Genomic DNA, 15,103 nt, shown 5'->3' with positions numbered 1-15,103 from the left:
TCGCCGTAAAGATGTGAGAATTGAAGGGAAATCAAGTGCTTTCGTATCATCTTTGCTTAGATTAATACGCTTCACGAGGTTGCCTGTCGCCTCTTGGTCGGAAGCCACCTCCGGACCTGTCTCCATAGCCGCCACGGCCACCCTCTCTCCTACCCCCGAAGTCACCGCCGTCTCTCCTACCACCGAAGCTGCCACCCTCTCGTCTATCTCCGTACCCACTTCCGCCATCCCTTCTACCACCATACCCACCTCCACCTCGTCTATCCGAACCTCCACCTTGTCTATTTCCGTAACCACCGCTTGACCGGCCACCACCCGACCTGTCACCATATCCCCCGCGGCCACCAAAACTAGATCCACCACGGCTTCCACTGTCGTAACTTCCTTGCCTTCCCCCATCAGAATCTTGGAGAGCACCATCCATACGTCCAGTCCTGGATGAATAAGCTACACCAGCATTTCTACCTCGAACCTCTGACGCTTCCATAGGTGCAAGCCAGCCCTTTCGGACAGCAGAGTCAAATGGAAGTCCCATTTTGAGAGCCCAATCTCTGGATACTGGTGGTGGGAATTCATGTCCAAAGTTGTACTTGGAAACATTGAACAAAGACCTGACGATTTCCATACCATCAATTCCCTGTGTGTTGTAAGCTCCAATACTCGAAAGCCAAGCTTGCTTCAAAAGGGCGGAGTCCAGACGGCCGCAAGCTTCTACAATGGCTCTAGCGAATTCTGAAGCCCTGGGGTGTAAGGTGTCAAGATCGCTGAGTTTAGCGGACTTTGATACCAAGTCGTCATTTTGGTCGTGGATAAGGTCAATGCCCCGAAGTTCTCTGAGAGCAATTCGGGCGTCAAGGTCGCTGAGAATGAGGTACCCGACGCTTCGGCCACTCTCGATATTCTTTCCTCGAGCGGTACGGCCGATACGATGGATGTATTGCTCACGGTTTGATGGGGTACCGACTTGAATAACGTGGGTGACGTTGGGGAAATCCATGCCGCGGGCAGTAACATCAGAAGAGAATAGAATGGCGTTTTCACCCCGTCTGAAGGCGTTTGCGGCCTCAGTACGGCGGGATTGAGTGAGACGAGAGTGGATTTGGATCAAATCGAGTGGGAACAATGGGTGGCCTTCGCTTCCAGGGAGTCTGACGCGACGGAACATCATTGCTGCCAGTTCAGCTCCACGAGCTGTAGGGAAGAAAACCATGGCCTTGAAAGATTCATTGGCCTTTTTTGCTTTGTCATTTTCACGATGAAGCAATTCGAACAGAGTTGGGTGCAAATTCTCCATTCCCTCGCACATGATTACGTGCTGTGGAACCTTGGTGTGTGTTTCAGCTTCGTTCGGGTCGATGGTATTGACGAACTTGAATCCGCGACGCATATTCTCAGAAATCAGCTGACGAACTTTGTCGGGCATGGTAGCAGAGAACATGAGGGTCTGTTTTCCCTCGGGCAGGTAGCTTCTGATTTCCCGGACCTCCTTCTCGAATCCCATCGACATGAGCGAGTCGGCCTCGTCAAAAATGAGCGTTTCAAGATTCTTCATGTCAACTCCGGAGCTTGGATCAGAGAGAACATCTGCAAGGCGACCAGGGGTGGCGACCAAGATATTAGCCCCCCTTTGGTGGTAATCTCTGATCGAGTAGGATTTTCCGGTACCACCAACCATGCAGGAGACATGTAAATTGGTGCCACGGGTGAGAAGAAAGGCGTCTTTCGCAATTTGTTCAGCCAACTCTCGGGTCGGGGAAATGACGAGGATACGGGGATCGGCAAAAGACTTGTGTCCGTTGATATTCTGGGGGTATTCTGGCTTCTTTAAGCCACTGTTGAGAAGCTTGCTGATGGATGGGATAAGGAAAGCAAGTGTCTTTCCGGTACCGGTTTTGGCTCGAGCAATACTAGAAAATCCTGCTATTAGTAAAAATTTCGTTTATTCAATGGAGACAGGAATTGAACCTACAGATCGGCACCACTGAGAGAAACGGGAATAGTCTTGGCCTGAACCTCTGTCATATCTGTATATTTCATGTTGTTGGTGATGGTATGGACAATTTTCTCATTAATCCCGATATCTGCAAGCCCAGCGAAGGTAGTAGGATGACTGTTGGGAGCTGCTGCAGCGGCTTGCGACCCGGCATCTTGCTGAACCGCAGCCTCTTGGCGTAGCAGACGGGTAGTAGCGAACGTTCGGTACGAAGGAGTGGTATTCGGGATAATGAACGATGTAGCAGATTTCTCGGTCTGTCTAGTAACTCCGATCGCCTTGGTAATATATCTTGAAGATGCAATTCGAGGAGTTATCCGCCTTGGGAGGACGGTACGGATCGTGGAAAGCATCGTGGTGGCGGGGTGATGTTTTCTCTGACTAAAAAAAGTGGGATGCAATGCTCGAAATGGCGAAACCTGAGGATTAAATTAAAAAGAGCTGAAGCTCTTGGTAAAAAAAGGTATCAATGAAGATACCAAAGGCGACAAAGAGTGGCTGTCGTCGAATGAAAAGGTCAATTGAGACCAGAGAGGAGGAGGAGGAGGAGGTTGATGGTGGTTGATGTGGGATGGGATGCAGCAGGTTGGAGAAGTCCGACTAAATTTTTGTTCGCAGAGATTTTTTTTGCTGGTTTGCGGCGATAAGGAAAACGCCAAGACTCAGACATTCTCCAACATCAACAACACATCCCTCACAACCTGTCATGAGACTTGTGGCTCCCTATAGCCGCACTTAAGCCCGACTAAAATAACGGCCCGCTTCTCAATTAAACCCCCTTTCAGAGCATTCTTATATTAAAACGCTTTGGAAAGGTGATTTTCGGGGGCTCTCTTTTAAAAAATGGTCTAGATACAGTCTAGTTTAACTTTTATAGCTGAGTACCTAAAACAATATCACAGTATCAATTCAATTTATATCGCCAAGCTGTACCGCGGCACCAAGTTATGCCAAAGAAAAACAGCATAGTTTTTTGTATTTCTTTGTATAAGGGTTTGGATACCCCACCCACCAAATATCGCTAGGGAAAGCGTGGTGCACAGATACCGGGGGGACTATAAGAACCCTTTCTTTCAGTCGGGCACCGCGCGCGCGCGCGTGCTGAACTCACGAGTTGGCCTACTTTTGTTTCAATACTCATCGAAAATGGTGCCTTCTACGGAGTCCCATGGCCGGTCCCTTTCACCATCCCCTCGAGGCCTTGATCTTCCATACTGCCACTTCTCAAATCTTTCTATGCCAACCTGGTCAAATTCCATCACTGCAAGATGCCCTGATGCTGTTACCCAAGCAACAGTGTTACCGTAGAAATCTATATTTTCTAGCTTGAGACGGCTTGGTGCCCTCAAGATCTTACGACCATCCCACAGCCACCATAAATCTAATTTATAGCTTGTAAAGCTTGTCTACTCATAAGATAAACCTGGTTCAAACCGTCCACTTTTTGTATCCATTATGCTCGACGCCCATTTTGCTATATCAAAGACCCGATTTTTTGATATCACCCTATTCTGTGCGTTTGTGATAGAACCACGGCAATGGCTAATAGGGCCTATTAGAGGAGACTTTCGTGTTACCTGCCGGTTGAGTATATTCGATACATATACGCAAAGGTTGAGCCGACGCGCTGGTGGATGAGATCCAGGCTCTGCCCATGCCAGGCTCTGTCCATCGTCGATGAAGAACAGCCACACTACACTGCATGGCTTCGCTAGTTCTTCATCCCGCGGTATACTGAACTGGCTTCGCGACGGAATGTGATACAATATTATATTATCAGTATCCTGGCGGTCAACCCATGCTAAATACTGCCCATCTGTCGAAAAAGTTAGATAAAGTTGTTCCGATTCGCTTTTCGGGGATATGTAGGTTATCGTAAAATCGATTGCCGGAGGTTCGGAAGTTAAGTCCCAGATCCGTATAGAAATTACAAGGCTGGTATTTTGATAACATACCGCCAAATATTTTCTATCTAACGAAAAAGCCAGGCATTGGATTGCGGGCGCCGAGCCATCGACCTTACATTCGTAAAATAAATTTCCTGAAGGCGTACTCCAAATGTTGACATGCCCGTTCTCCATTGCGACAGCTAATTGCTCCGAATCAGCCGAAAATTGAACAGAGCTGGCTTTAGTGAGGGCGTTTTCTATGGTAATTCGTGGGATATCCGGAGCGGCGATGTCCCAAAGTTTGACCTGGCCGCTGACTATTTCCAGCGATACTAGCAACCGACCATTTGGGGAGAACCGCAGAAAGTCATCCCTGGAACCAATGGTCTGCATATACTGAGTATTCTGAACGGCGCTAAATGCAGCGCCTAGGTCCCAGAGGTCAACTCTACCAGAAGAAGACAACGAGGCTGCCATGGCCAATTTCATCCCAAACGACCTCCCAACACTTTTGACCGATACAACTGAATGCTGGTCTCCAATCGGATAACTAGCCTCCAACAGACCATCAGCAAGGTTCCACAGCTTGAGATAGTTGTCAGTGCCACCTGACAAAGTCAAATATCTACCGTTTATCTGAGAGACCGTAATTCCTCTGATTTTACCGCTGTGCTGGCCAATTCGCCTAATTGTGGATTCTCCCTTGGAGACTTTCGAAAAATCGTCTAGATATTCGATGCTGTTTCCAATCGCCATAACAACTTTGCTGCCCCTAGAACCGAAACATTTTAGGTCTGTGACCCGGTTCTCATGGCAGCAGGACTGGGAACATAATGGTGATGCCGGTCCGGAATCCCTTTGAACAACTGCCACCAATCTTTCCCGGTTCTGGTCAATGCGCCAAACCCTAAGGAGAGCGTTTTTAGACGCTGCGATGAGGTGACATTCGTAATAGCCTTCACTATGAAGTGAAATGTATGTAAAACATTCAGAAGGTACTTTGATTGTGTGTGCTAATGCCGGGGGCTCATAGGCGCCGTTAAATTCTTTGACAGAAAAGAACCAAATCTTAATGGAATGCGCCAGGTTCGACGCAGATGCAAGCTGCCTGCCATAAGCTGCAGAATTTTTCAGGTTCCGGGAGCACGCTGCTCTTGGGCATTTCGAGTTACCATCCCCGTGCAGAATACCAATGACTTTATCCGACCGCCTATCCAGTATCCGTATTCCACCACCACCAGTTCCAACTGCAATGAAAGTGTCTTTGCCATATTTAAGCTGTGTCGCGAAAACAATACATCCAGGGCCAACTTCAAATTTGAGTGGTGGTTCGTCCATTTCGTCAAGACTAAACATCCAGAGGGTCCCACTCTTTGATACACAAAGCAAGTACTCCGTATAGTTGTCGCTCGTCGAAAACTCAATGCACTGGATATCAAGATTGTCCCGAAACCAGTCCCCGTGTACACGAGGCAAACCTGGTCTATCTCCTCGCGAGTCCCATTCTGTGTCCGATTGTGGGATTCTCGCAAGCCAACTTATATTATTGTGGAATAACTTTCGTATCTTACTTCCTTCAGGTGTGTCTAGTATTGCTCGGGTGTAAATCTCTAACGAGGGCGTTTGAAGGGCCCAGATGTTGTCCGACACGAATCGAAAGACCTCATACAAAAGTTCCGACAGGACCGGCGAATCTACTCTCTAATTCATTCAATAGTTTAGCGAGGAATTGTCTTTACACGAAACCAAATACTTGGTCAGATTTTCAAGTGAAGTTTTCTTAGAGACTTACAGACACCATGCGGTAGAGTCTCACTATCCGCTCTAACAAACTACGCGTTATGAAATTTTCATCGATGAGACTCAAAAGCTCCAACCAATGGAGAAGGTGCTTTTCCAGAAATTGGTGAATTTGACCATCATCCCCGTGCAGTTGCGTACACTCTATTGCATGCTCTATCCAAAATCGACAAGCGTATCGAGTAACAGGTGAAGTATATCCCAGCACCTCTTCTCGAGCTTTGTGCGGCCACATGTCGGGATCGCTTGCCAAGGAAAACCCACAGATATCCCTTTTAAGGGTCTTATCAAGTAAAGAAAGACAAGATATCATCAGACTTCTATTTGCTCTTTCAGCACCGATATAAAAGGGTGTGACTTTTTCGGTTTGGGGGTCCAATAAAAACTCTTCGAAAGATAGATGGTAAGGACGAATCGCCTGTGCTGCATCTTTAGGGATATAAAGGACAGAGTGAAATCCCCGGAGTCTGACGAGGAGGTCGTCTTCGGAAATGTCCAGAAGCTGAGATATGTCTTGCCGTGAAATCGATGACTTTGGCACTAGGATGGTGCCTAGTAGATGCCTGACACTCTCAATTATCAATATCTTTTCGTCCTCGTCTTTCTCAGCTAACAGCTGGTCGAAGACTGGAAGATATATTCTAGCAAGTTTTGATGTATGGGTTTTTGATTGGTATTCTAGAATTTTTTCCAGCTGTTCCTTTGGTCCAAAGTGAGAACTATTCACTAATAGACAGATTGTTGAAGCGACGATAAACAATGGTGATGAAAAATCGACGAGCTGCTGGATGGTATTCTGCCCCGGCCATCCTGCTGTGAGCATTTCGTCATGCTCTTCAACAATCTTCTCAAACTGTTTCTCGAAAAATATTTTAATATCGTGCTGTATGATCTTTTGCTCGATATCATGTAGGACTAGACCTTCGTATGACCCATCTATCTTCTTGAAACCCACTCTGATAGGCGTCTCCGGACGGCTTGTGACGAAAACTCGAATATCCACGTCCTTTAGTTCTGCAAGTTTTCCGAACAGATTCACCAAAAGGCGAACATCATTGTCGTTATCGCATTCGTCCAACGCATCGATTACAATTACAGACGCGCACCCACCGCCACCAATCCCTCCCGATATCGAACTAAGTGGTTTAAAAATGAGACATTCGAATTGGTCGCGTAAAGCTTTAGTGGATATACCTGGGTCTCTTTTTATTGCGCTCTCAATATGGGGTATCAGATCTGGCCAGTGTGCAGATAGCCCTGCCGCTATTGTAGTAACGAACTTGGAGGCATTACCACGGTCCCCACCGCCTCTCTTAAAAAAAAGCTGGCCGCAAGCATACCCTTGGCTTGGAGGAGAGTAGCAACCGTTCTACAAATTGTCGATTTCCCAGTTCCAGCTGCCCCAGAGAGCCAGAATACTGGTTTCGTGTCGCTTCGCTGAGTATTGGTCCACGTCTCGAAATCTTTTAAGAGTTGCTCCCTAGTATTCTCAAGGCACTTTGGCTCGTGCTGGTCCGCAAAGGACCCGAACACCGCCGCTTCACTCGAGGACTAATTTTAGCTACCTCCATATACATATTTAAAGGGGGGAAATGGGCAGACTACCTTCGACAATTGACAATCCAGATATCGGTTTGATTGCGGCGACTATTTTATCGACCTTATTATCAATAGCCAGAATTACTTTCAGACTATCGATCTTCAACGCTGAGTGAATTGTATCTTCCAACTTTTTGAGATTTTCCACCACCCTTTCAATTTCAATCTTATCTAACGGCCACTTCAAATGTACAAAAAACCTTCCAACACGAGCCTTACCCCTCGGCTTAAGTTTCTGCTGGAGATTTTGGAATATATTTTGACATTCCGCAAGAGCCTTTTCCAATTGCCCTAAGCTGCCTAATTTATCTTTATCGGGTCCATGGATCAGCTTATTGACTTCTTCTGCAAGCTTTGCGATGGCTAGGATTCGGTCATGTAACGCAAGTTGGTCTGACTCCGCATTTTTGATGTCGCCGATGTATCGAGCGAAGAGTTTAGTAAGTTTTCCGGCTAGTTCGATGATTGCAATGATGCTTGCGGCGGCGCCTACGGCCTCCATTCTGTACGTTCTTGGGTTTTCCTGCTAGCCAGTAACGAGATAATTTCAATATAGATCAAAGTTTTTATTCCAAACGGAAATCTTTTCGAATTTTGGACGTTTGTGATGAGAAGAGAGATTGTTCGCAAGTATAAAACTTTTCAGCTTTATCAATATCCCCCTCCCATAAGCTGAGGTTGCGATATTTCCAAGCCTTCCTGCAATGTTTGTTGGCTTTGCATACCATAGCTTCCTAGCTTTGAAGCCCAGTGCGTTTGTCTTTATCAATTGTTACTGCATTGTCCAGGACGCAGTTTGAAGCAAACTGTGCATGCATCTATCATCCGCAGGATCCTACATAGCAGGATAATTGTCTTAGATTACCTGATACCTTGATCCTCCACATCGGGTTTGAACATCCATTTTACTTTTGATATCTTTAATATCCCTGAGTTTTACTTAAAATCAGAAATGACGCTCAATTTCTATAAGTAAATATCTAGTTCGAGACAAGATCATTAATCCGGTACTCCTATATATACCATATTATATTATAGTGAATTCGTGGGTGCTTTGGTTCCCCCACTACCGTAGTATACAGTAGTATTTGCTTTGCGAGACATGTTTACTAGGTAGTCCTTCGTAGCTGTGGCTGCTAGATAGTCCTGTATTCTACACTTCATGTCCTATTAACTATAGCCATTTCACGAAATCGAAATACTATATATGTTTGCCTACTGGAATACTACTCCTAATGCTCTTGGAACTAATTGCAAAAGATATCTTCAGGAGAAACCCCATCACTTTCCTTAGTATTGATTTTAACTTTCCATGGAGAAACAATACAGTAATGCATATAAAATACAATTATAAAAGCGTCACGAGACCCCTCCAGCAACGAGAGAAGAAACAAAAGTAACTAAGCCTTATGAGAGACCGTAACAATACAAGAAATCATATAGGGGGGGGATATATAAGCTATACAGAAGAAAAAACAAAGAGGACGTGAAGGAGAGATATATGTATTGTCCATCGATTGCTCCACACCACCAGCTCCGCTGACTTTATACCTTACCTAACAGAAGGGAAAAAAGAATGGTGAGAAAGTTTTAGGGAAACTTTTATATATATGAGAATGCATCTACATGATGTTTACAATGGATTGATGAGTCATCTGCCACCGAAAGGAGAGTTGAAGAGGTCGGGAAATTCAAAGGGAGTGGATGAGAACGGCGGTCTTCTACTCGGCTTTACCATCGGCGACAGAGAGGTCGCCAACGGCGTCCTCAAGTCGGTCGAACTTTTCGAGTTCTTCAATTCTAGCCTTGGCTTTGACGATGTTCTATTCACCCATGTTAGCTTACTTTCGCCCATGATATTATTGGAGGATATCCTTACCTCTTGGGTAACTCTTTCTTGGTTTTCTTTGTAGTGCTCAAGCTTGGCCTTGAGCTTCTCAACAACGCTTGGCACATCTTCGGCCCCAGTTGGAGCCGAGACTTCGACTTTGCTCAGTTCGTCGAGAATACCGATCGAGAGAGAGAATTTGGCGGGAGTAGGGGCCTCTGCACCTGCAGCCTTGCTCTTCTTTCCCTTCTTCTTGCTATTTCCACCAATGAAATAGTCCTCCTCATCCTTCTTCAAAACCTTCATTCCTTTGGGCTCTTCAGTGATGGTTCTTCCGATAGATGCTTTGTATTGGCTGACTGGTCCATCGGCCTTCTTTGGAGCGCTCTCGGGATCGAAGAAAGCGATCAAGTTCTCGCAAGTATGGATTTCACTTGTGAAAGCCTTGAAGCTGGCCTCCTCGAGCAATTGGTTGGCAACTTCCATCTTCTTCTTCTTCTCATAAGCCTCACGCTCGGCTCTTTGCTTCTCCTTTCGGACCTTCCAGGCTTCTTGCTCGTATTCTCGGAAGGCATTCTTTGCACCGTAGTAAGCATCCTTGAGAGCCTTGATTTCTCCGAACTTCTCCTGTTGTTCCTTCTGCAATCTTGTACGTTCGTCACGCAAGCTATTGAGGTTCTGGAAAACACCATCTTGTTCGGCTTTAATAGAGTCGAGTTCCTTGGTGATTTCAGTAAACCGGTCTGAGAGAGCCTTAGCCTCTGGATCGTCGAGTTGCGACCTGATATCAGCCAAAGAAGCCTTCAACTTATCAATGGCACCCTGATCTTCGTCAAATCCGGCGAAATTCTTCTTGAGCTTCCTCAAGTTTGAGATTTGATCCAATGTCCGGCGCTCGTCAACCAACTTGAGATTTCCGCTATCAACCTGCCCTTCCAACTTTCTAATTTCGGTATCGATTTCCTCGGGCGACTTGAAGCTAATCTTGGCACGTGCAGCTCTATGCGCAGCAATCTTATTGTTGATAGAGTCGTTCAAAGTCTTCTGACGGTTCAGTAGGTCTTGTCTAGAAGTCTTCTTGGTGGACTGGGTGGCTCGGATCTCTCCGAGTTCCTTTCTAAGGGTGGATTGTCGCTGTTGAGCAGGATTTTGAGCGCCATTGGCGCCAGCCGGCTTGCTGAGGTCGAGCTTGGCTTTAACCTCGTTCTATAATGGCCTCAAAGTTAGTATATATTACCAGCCGTGGCGCCCATGTTGGAGTCAATTCCTGGCGAGAATAGGCGACATGTAGCTACCCGAGGATACACACGAGGCATAACATAAAATCGAATTTATCTTATCCCACAGTCCTCAGGTAGCTCAATACCGTAGCTTAAGGTAGCTCAAGTGTACATACCAACTGCTTCATCATAACCTCGTGCTCCTTCTGGAGCTGCGCGAGCTCCGTTTGGTACTTGGCCTCATCGGGCTTCTCTGGCTTGACTTTTCGTTCAACTGCAGCGTCGGCCATTGTGACAACAGACAATCGTATAATATCCCCAAAATTTCGTAAAGAAAGAACTGCTGAACTGCCAGGAATGAAATTTGAAGAACGGCGATATCGAGGAGACGACTCCAACTGACTGACTGGTGGCAAGTAAGTGAAAGGAGACGACACGTTGTAGCTTCTGCTTCAGGGACAGGCCTTTTTCTTTTTTTTTTTTTTTTTTTTTTTGCCTTGTGGAATTTTGCCGCGGGCATTTTTTTGATTGGTGGTGGGCGGAAGATGTGTTGATGTGTTGGATTGAGATCCGGACATGTTTGAGATCACGTGTTTTTGGTCTGGTTTGTGTCGCGTTGAAGAACCGTCGCAAAATGTTCTTCGGCAGAGCCGCATTCCTTTAACCTCGAATCATCCTCATCACCACTCATCACCAGGATCATCGACAGCTTCCCCAACGTCGAATCAGCCCGATATCTGTAACTTCTACCATCCTCGCAGCATTCTTTGGCTCTTACTAGCTTCTAGAGCGTGTTTGTACTCCTGGGGAACTTCGCAACAATGTCGGATGCAGATGCCAGAGAGGTCTCGCGCCTTTACCGCGCTTGGAGAACAGCACACGAGATGATCGCCGATAGGGTTAGATTCGAAGCTCTACTATTAGACTAAGCTTGATGCTAAGATATACGACTGGCAGGGATATGATCTCACAGAAGAGGAACTGAACATCAGTCTCGACGACTTCAAGGTCAAATACTGCGACTCTGATGGCAGACCCCAGTAAGGCCTCCTGCTAGTTTTAGCTCTACGTCCTGTAGTAACTAGGTACATATATACTAAGATAACCCATTCTATAGGCGAAAGAAGATGACATTCTCTGCCAAACCATCTCAGTCGATGATTGACCGAAACACCGACACTCAAACCGGACAACTAATCCCAAACTCCTGTGGTACAATCTGGATCGAATTCTCTCCAGAGCCTTCCATCGGTATCAAGCAGATGCGTGTCTTCGCCCATACTATAGTCGAACACAACTTCCATACCGGTGTTTTCATCACAATGGCTCCCTTGACATCGTCCGCAGCGAAGATAATTCCGACGGTTGCGCCGAGTGTCATCGAATGCTTTTTGGAACAGGATCTGTTGGTCAATATCACACGTCACGAATTGGTCCCACAGCACGTCTTGATGAGTAGAGAGGATAAGCGAAAGTTGTTGGAGAGGTATAGATTGAAGGAGACACAGTTGCCAAGGATTCAACAAGCTGATCCAGTCGCCAAGTACTTTGGGTTGAAGAGAGGCATGGTTGTTAAGATTATCAGAAAGAGTGAGACTGCTGGCAGATACGCTAGCTACAGATGGGTTTACTAAGCGGTCTGTGGAGATGCGTGCCAGTGGAACGTGATTCTGAAGATAACTTAGCAGCATGCAAGTTTATGTGTACGATCTTAGCAGCGAGGAACAGCCACAGGGATGTTTTGGACATTTCATGGCTATCATACATGGCGTTAGAGGCGATAAAAACCGGATCTTAGACTGGCAATAAGAATTATCTATCTTTCATATTAAGATGCAGTGAGCAGACTTGGCATTGTCTATTATACACAACTGGATGGTTGATGCTCACAGCCCGCGAGGCTAAGTGTTGGATTTTGAAATGTTCCTATTGACGCTGTCGGACTCAGTCTCGTAACCAACTTGATGGTTGCACGCCTTGTCTCCTTCATTCCATGTCTGAAACAGTAGCATAATTTCGACAGGGCCCTCCAAGAATACTATGAATGGTAAGCTCGAACAAGGAACCTTCCGCCATAAAGCCCATCGGAAAAGACCCGGGCTTAGCTAGATTCTGCCTCCGAGAACCAATCAAAATCTCCAGTCTCGTTTTCTCCAAGTGAGCCGTACATGGATGATGTAGTCTGTCGAATCAGTTCATGGTTCCTTCCTTTTAGGTCGCCGTGATTATGACCCCCCTACTGCTGTCCTCACCCTCATAACTAGTTATCATCCGACTGCCTTTTGACGTCCTAAAAATCCCCAAAAACACTTGTAAACCCTTTCTTTCGGCCCAGCAGGCTTTCCTAAAGAATAACAGACCCGTTCTCTGTAAGCTCATAGTTCGTGAATGGAGACGAAGGATCTAGTCCTATAAATCCTATGCAAATTGCAGCGGAGCTGTAGCATGGAAATCCCGCTTTTCGAGAAAAGACGAAACTATGTCTATGATATCATATGATATCACTATGCAGATACAAAGCTTCCTTGATTCGGCGTCTAATTCTTTTATCTTTGAATCAAGGTCCCGAATCTACGATACCAATGATATAATTATGCATAATACGAACAACCAATCAGGATCTGTGGACCCTTTAACCCCCAGGGAAGGCAGATAACGCCTTCTTTAAATTTTGCGCATGATTTAGAAAAGAAGAAAAAAAGAAAAGACAAAAGAACTTCGAAATTTAAATTGTGACAGGCCTTGCGTCCCTTGATTCTTTCCCCACGAGAGGCAGGGATCCTGCTATCAGATCGAATATATCGGTCCAGGCCCTCAAACAAAAAAAAAGAGAGAAACAAATTTTGTGACTTAGGCTTCATAAAGAATGCAAACATACAAATGGCTGACGGAGGAAAAAATAATTCGGTATGTTCCGAATCTTTTACGCATGTGCCCAAAACAAAGCGTTCAAGGCTCGGTTGCAGTGTACCCTGAGTACCTTGGCTTTTTCGAAATTTCCCACCTTCGTTCCATTTATTGAGTTGTTGAATTATCGAACGTTGTAATCGATCCCGTTCCGACATACAGCCACGCGCTAGCCATACAAGCATGCTACTAGGTAAGTACATGCAAGTACACGTACAGTACATAGATACCAATTACTTCGCGCGGGCTCATTTAAGCATTTAGGGATCCAGAAGACTTTTTGCCATCATACCAGATCTTTCAGGCCAGTTTGCACCTTCCATCCAATAATGTGGAAGCCGGCTCACGAGATCGATGGGGCCCTTCATTCCAAATGCGGGGTTCCAACGCTCGAGGCCGCGGGGGCAAAGTTTGCATATTGCATTGGAGGGATTTCAAAATCTGCAATCCAATCCAGGGTGTCTCGTATAGCCCAAAAGATAGATCGATACGAGATTTTTTATGCACGTTTCCCAATCCAAAGGAATACGAATGCACTGTATCGTGCTTACGGGACCGGGTACACCAGGATATCGATAGTATGAGAACCAGTAGGCTAAAACGTCTCACAGTCCAGATCTGTGCTTGCAGCCAAGTACCTGCCTTGATCATGCACCATGACATCATGGGGTTTTTCAAGGCGAAACGACCATGTTGGATATTGATGTTTGAACCGAAACGTTAATCAGGGTCTAGACAACAAACTTAAGCCTTGTAGGATGCAGCCCGTTCGAAAGGGAACAGTAATTGCGTGCTGGTTGGCCTTACTCGGCTGACAGCTGAGAAAGTGTTTTTTTTTTCTCCGGCCAAGATTTCAAACATCACCAGCCTTGCCGGCCTTGTTCTACATGAACTGATCCTAACTGCACTGTTCATGAATTCCCAACTTTCCGTTTGCGTTGTGACAGTACAAGTAATGAATGCATGTAATCATGGATGGTTACGAGACTGTGATCATGGAACCCAGGGGGAAGAGCCAGTGGGTAACTTAGATCAGGTTTCACACTATCTCGTGGCTTATCAGGAATAGAAGGAATGGGCTCCTTCTGCGGTTTCTGCGCTCCAGTAAAGTCACTAACCCGATCTAACCTACCACAACTAGTACATGTATATACATATGCATTTACAGTCCTAGAGTGCCCCCCCAACAAAGGACCTCAAATCCTCAATCGATAATCTTCGATCCGGATCCTTAAAAAAATGCTTGGTACACCTTTTTATGCAAGTATGGCCTGATGGTGGTAAGATACTCTTGACACGGCCCGCATAACGTAGTTGGAAGGCAAATGGCCAAAGCTACATTGCTCGAGCTTGGTCGAATTAAGCTCAGCTGGGCTGAGACCACCATTCTCAATCTGACCATTAGCCCGCCCTCCCGAACTTGCGAACTCACGATCAATACATCGGGCAGTTGCAAATGTTTCTGATCTAATGTCTCCACTTGTCAAAAAAGAAAAAACCTGTGAGCAAAATCGATTGTATTCTCAACTTAATTTCTGATCAGCCGCACGATTGTCAAAAACTCTTGCATACTCAAAACTGATATTCATATAACGCTGTGACTTTACTAAAAACACAGAACAAAATTTATAAAAGCTAAGGGTCAAAAATATTATACCCCGTGTGAAATATTGGCTGCGGAAGATTTTTTGGAAACAGGCCGGCGAAAGTCCGAAGCCGACCACCTATCAGAGTGAGCTATCCCATGCACGGTCACACAAAGATTTAATCCCTCTTCGAATCCCCAATACCAAGCCACATACGTATGCATACCAGGGCGTCAAATCTAAGACATCCGGGCACAAATCTTGAGATATATCGATAACCG

At 45.8% G+C, this 15,103-nt stretch overlaps 5 protein-coding genes across 5 annotated transcripts; 1 reads left to right on the top strand and 4 right to left on the bottom strand.

Annotated features, from left to right (window-relative positions):
- Nucleotides 1-61: 61 nt before the first annotated feature.
- AOL_s00140g103 (uncharacterized protein) lies at nucleotides 62-2,346 on the bottom strand (the record flags this gene model as incomplete). Its single annotated transcript, XM_011127344.1, has 2 exons — nucleotides 62-1,907; nucleotides 1,970-2,346. 2 exons carry the CDS (start codon nucleotides 2,344-2,346, stop codon nucleotides 62-64), a joined length of 2,223 nt encoding a protein of 740 aa, XP_011125646.1.
- Nucleotides 2,347-3,123: 777 nt separating this feature from the next.
- AOL_s00140g102 (uncharacterized protein) lies at nucleotides 3,124-3,463 on the bottom strand (the record flags this gene model as incomplete). The annotated part of the gene is made up of 2 exons (XM_011127343.1): nucleotides 3,124-3,399; nucleotides 3,428-3,463. 2 exons carry the CDS (start codon nucleotides 3,461-3,463, stop codon nucleotides 3,124-3,126), a joined length of 312 nt encoding a protein of 103 aa, XP_011125645.1.
- Nucleotides 3,464-3,499: 36 nt separating this feature from the next.
- On the bottom strand, nucleotides 3,500-7,783 carry AOL_s00140g101 (uncharacterized protein; the record flags this gene model as incomplete). Its single annotated transcript, XM_011127342.1, has 6 exons — nucleotides 3,500-3,535; nucleotides 3,601-3,809; nucleotides 4,017-5,583; nucleotides 5,675-6,945; nucleotides 7,023-7,220; nucleotides 7,288-7,783. The coding sequence occupies 6 exons, from the start codon at nucleotides 7,781-7,783 to the stop codon at nucleotides 3,500-3,502; spliced, it is 3,777 nt and encodes a 1,258-aa protein (XP_011125644.1).
- Nucleotides 7,784-9,002: 1,219 nt separating this feature from the next.
- Nucleotides 9,003-10,619, bottom strand: AOL_s00140g100 (uncharacterized protein; the record flags this gene model as incomplete). The annotated part of the gene is made up of 3 exons (XM_011127341.1): nucleotides 9,003-9,104; nucleotides 9,161-10,315; nucleotides 10,506-10,619. The coding sequence occupies 3 exons, from the start codon at nucleotides 10,617-10,619 to the stop codon at nucleotides 9,003-9,005; spliced, it is 1,371 nt and encodes a 456-aa protein (XP_011125643.1).
- A 531-nt stretch (nucleotides 10,620-11,150) lies between these two features.
- On the top strand, nucleotides 11,151-11,963 carry AOL_s00140g99 (uncharacterized protein; the record flags this gene model as incomplete). The annotated part of the gene is made up of 3 exons (XM_011127340.1): nucleotides 11,151-11,228; nucleotides 11,287-11,369; nucleotides 11,447-11,963. 3 exons carry the CDS (start codon nucleotides 11,151-11,153, stop codon nucleotides 11,961-11,963), a joined length of 678 nt encoding a protein of 225 aa, XP_011125642.1.
- Nucleotides 11,964-15,103: the final 3,140 nt, after the last annotated feature.

The sequence above is a fragment of the Orbilia oligospora genome (assembly GCF_000225545.1).
Source record: "Orbilia oligospora ATCC 24927 unplaced genomic scaffold scaffold00140, whole genome shotgun sequence".
NCBI lineage: Eukaryota > Fungi > Ascomycota > Orbiliomycetes > Orbiliales > Orbiliaceae > Orbilia > Orbilia oligospora.
This window is presented reverse-complemented; position numbering and strand designations above follow the sequence as displayed.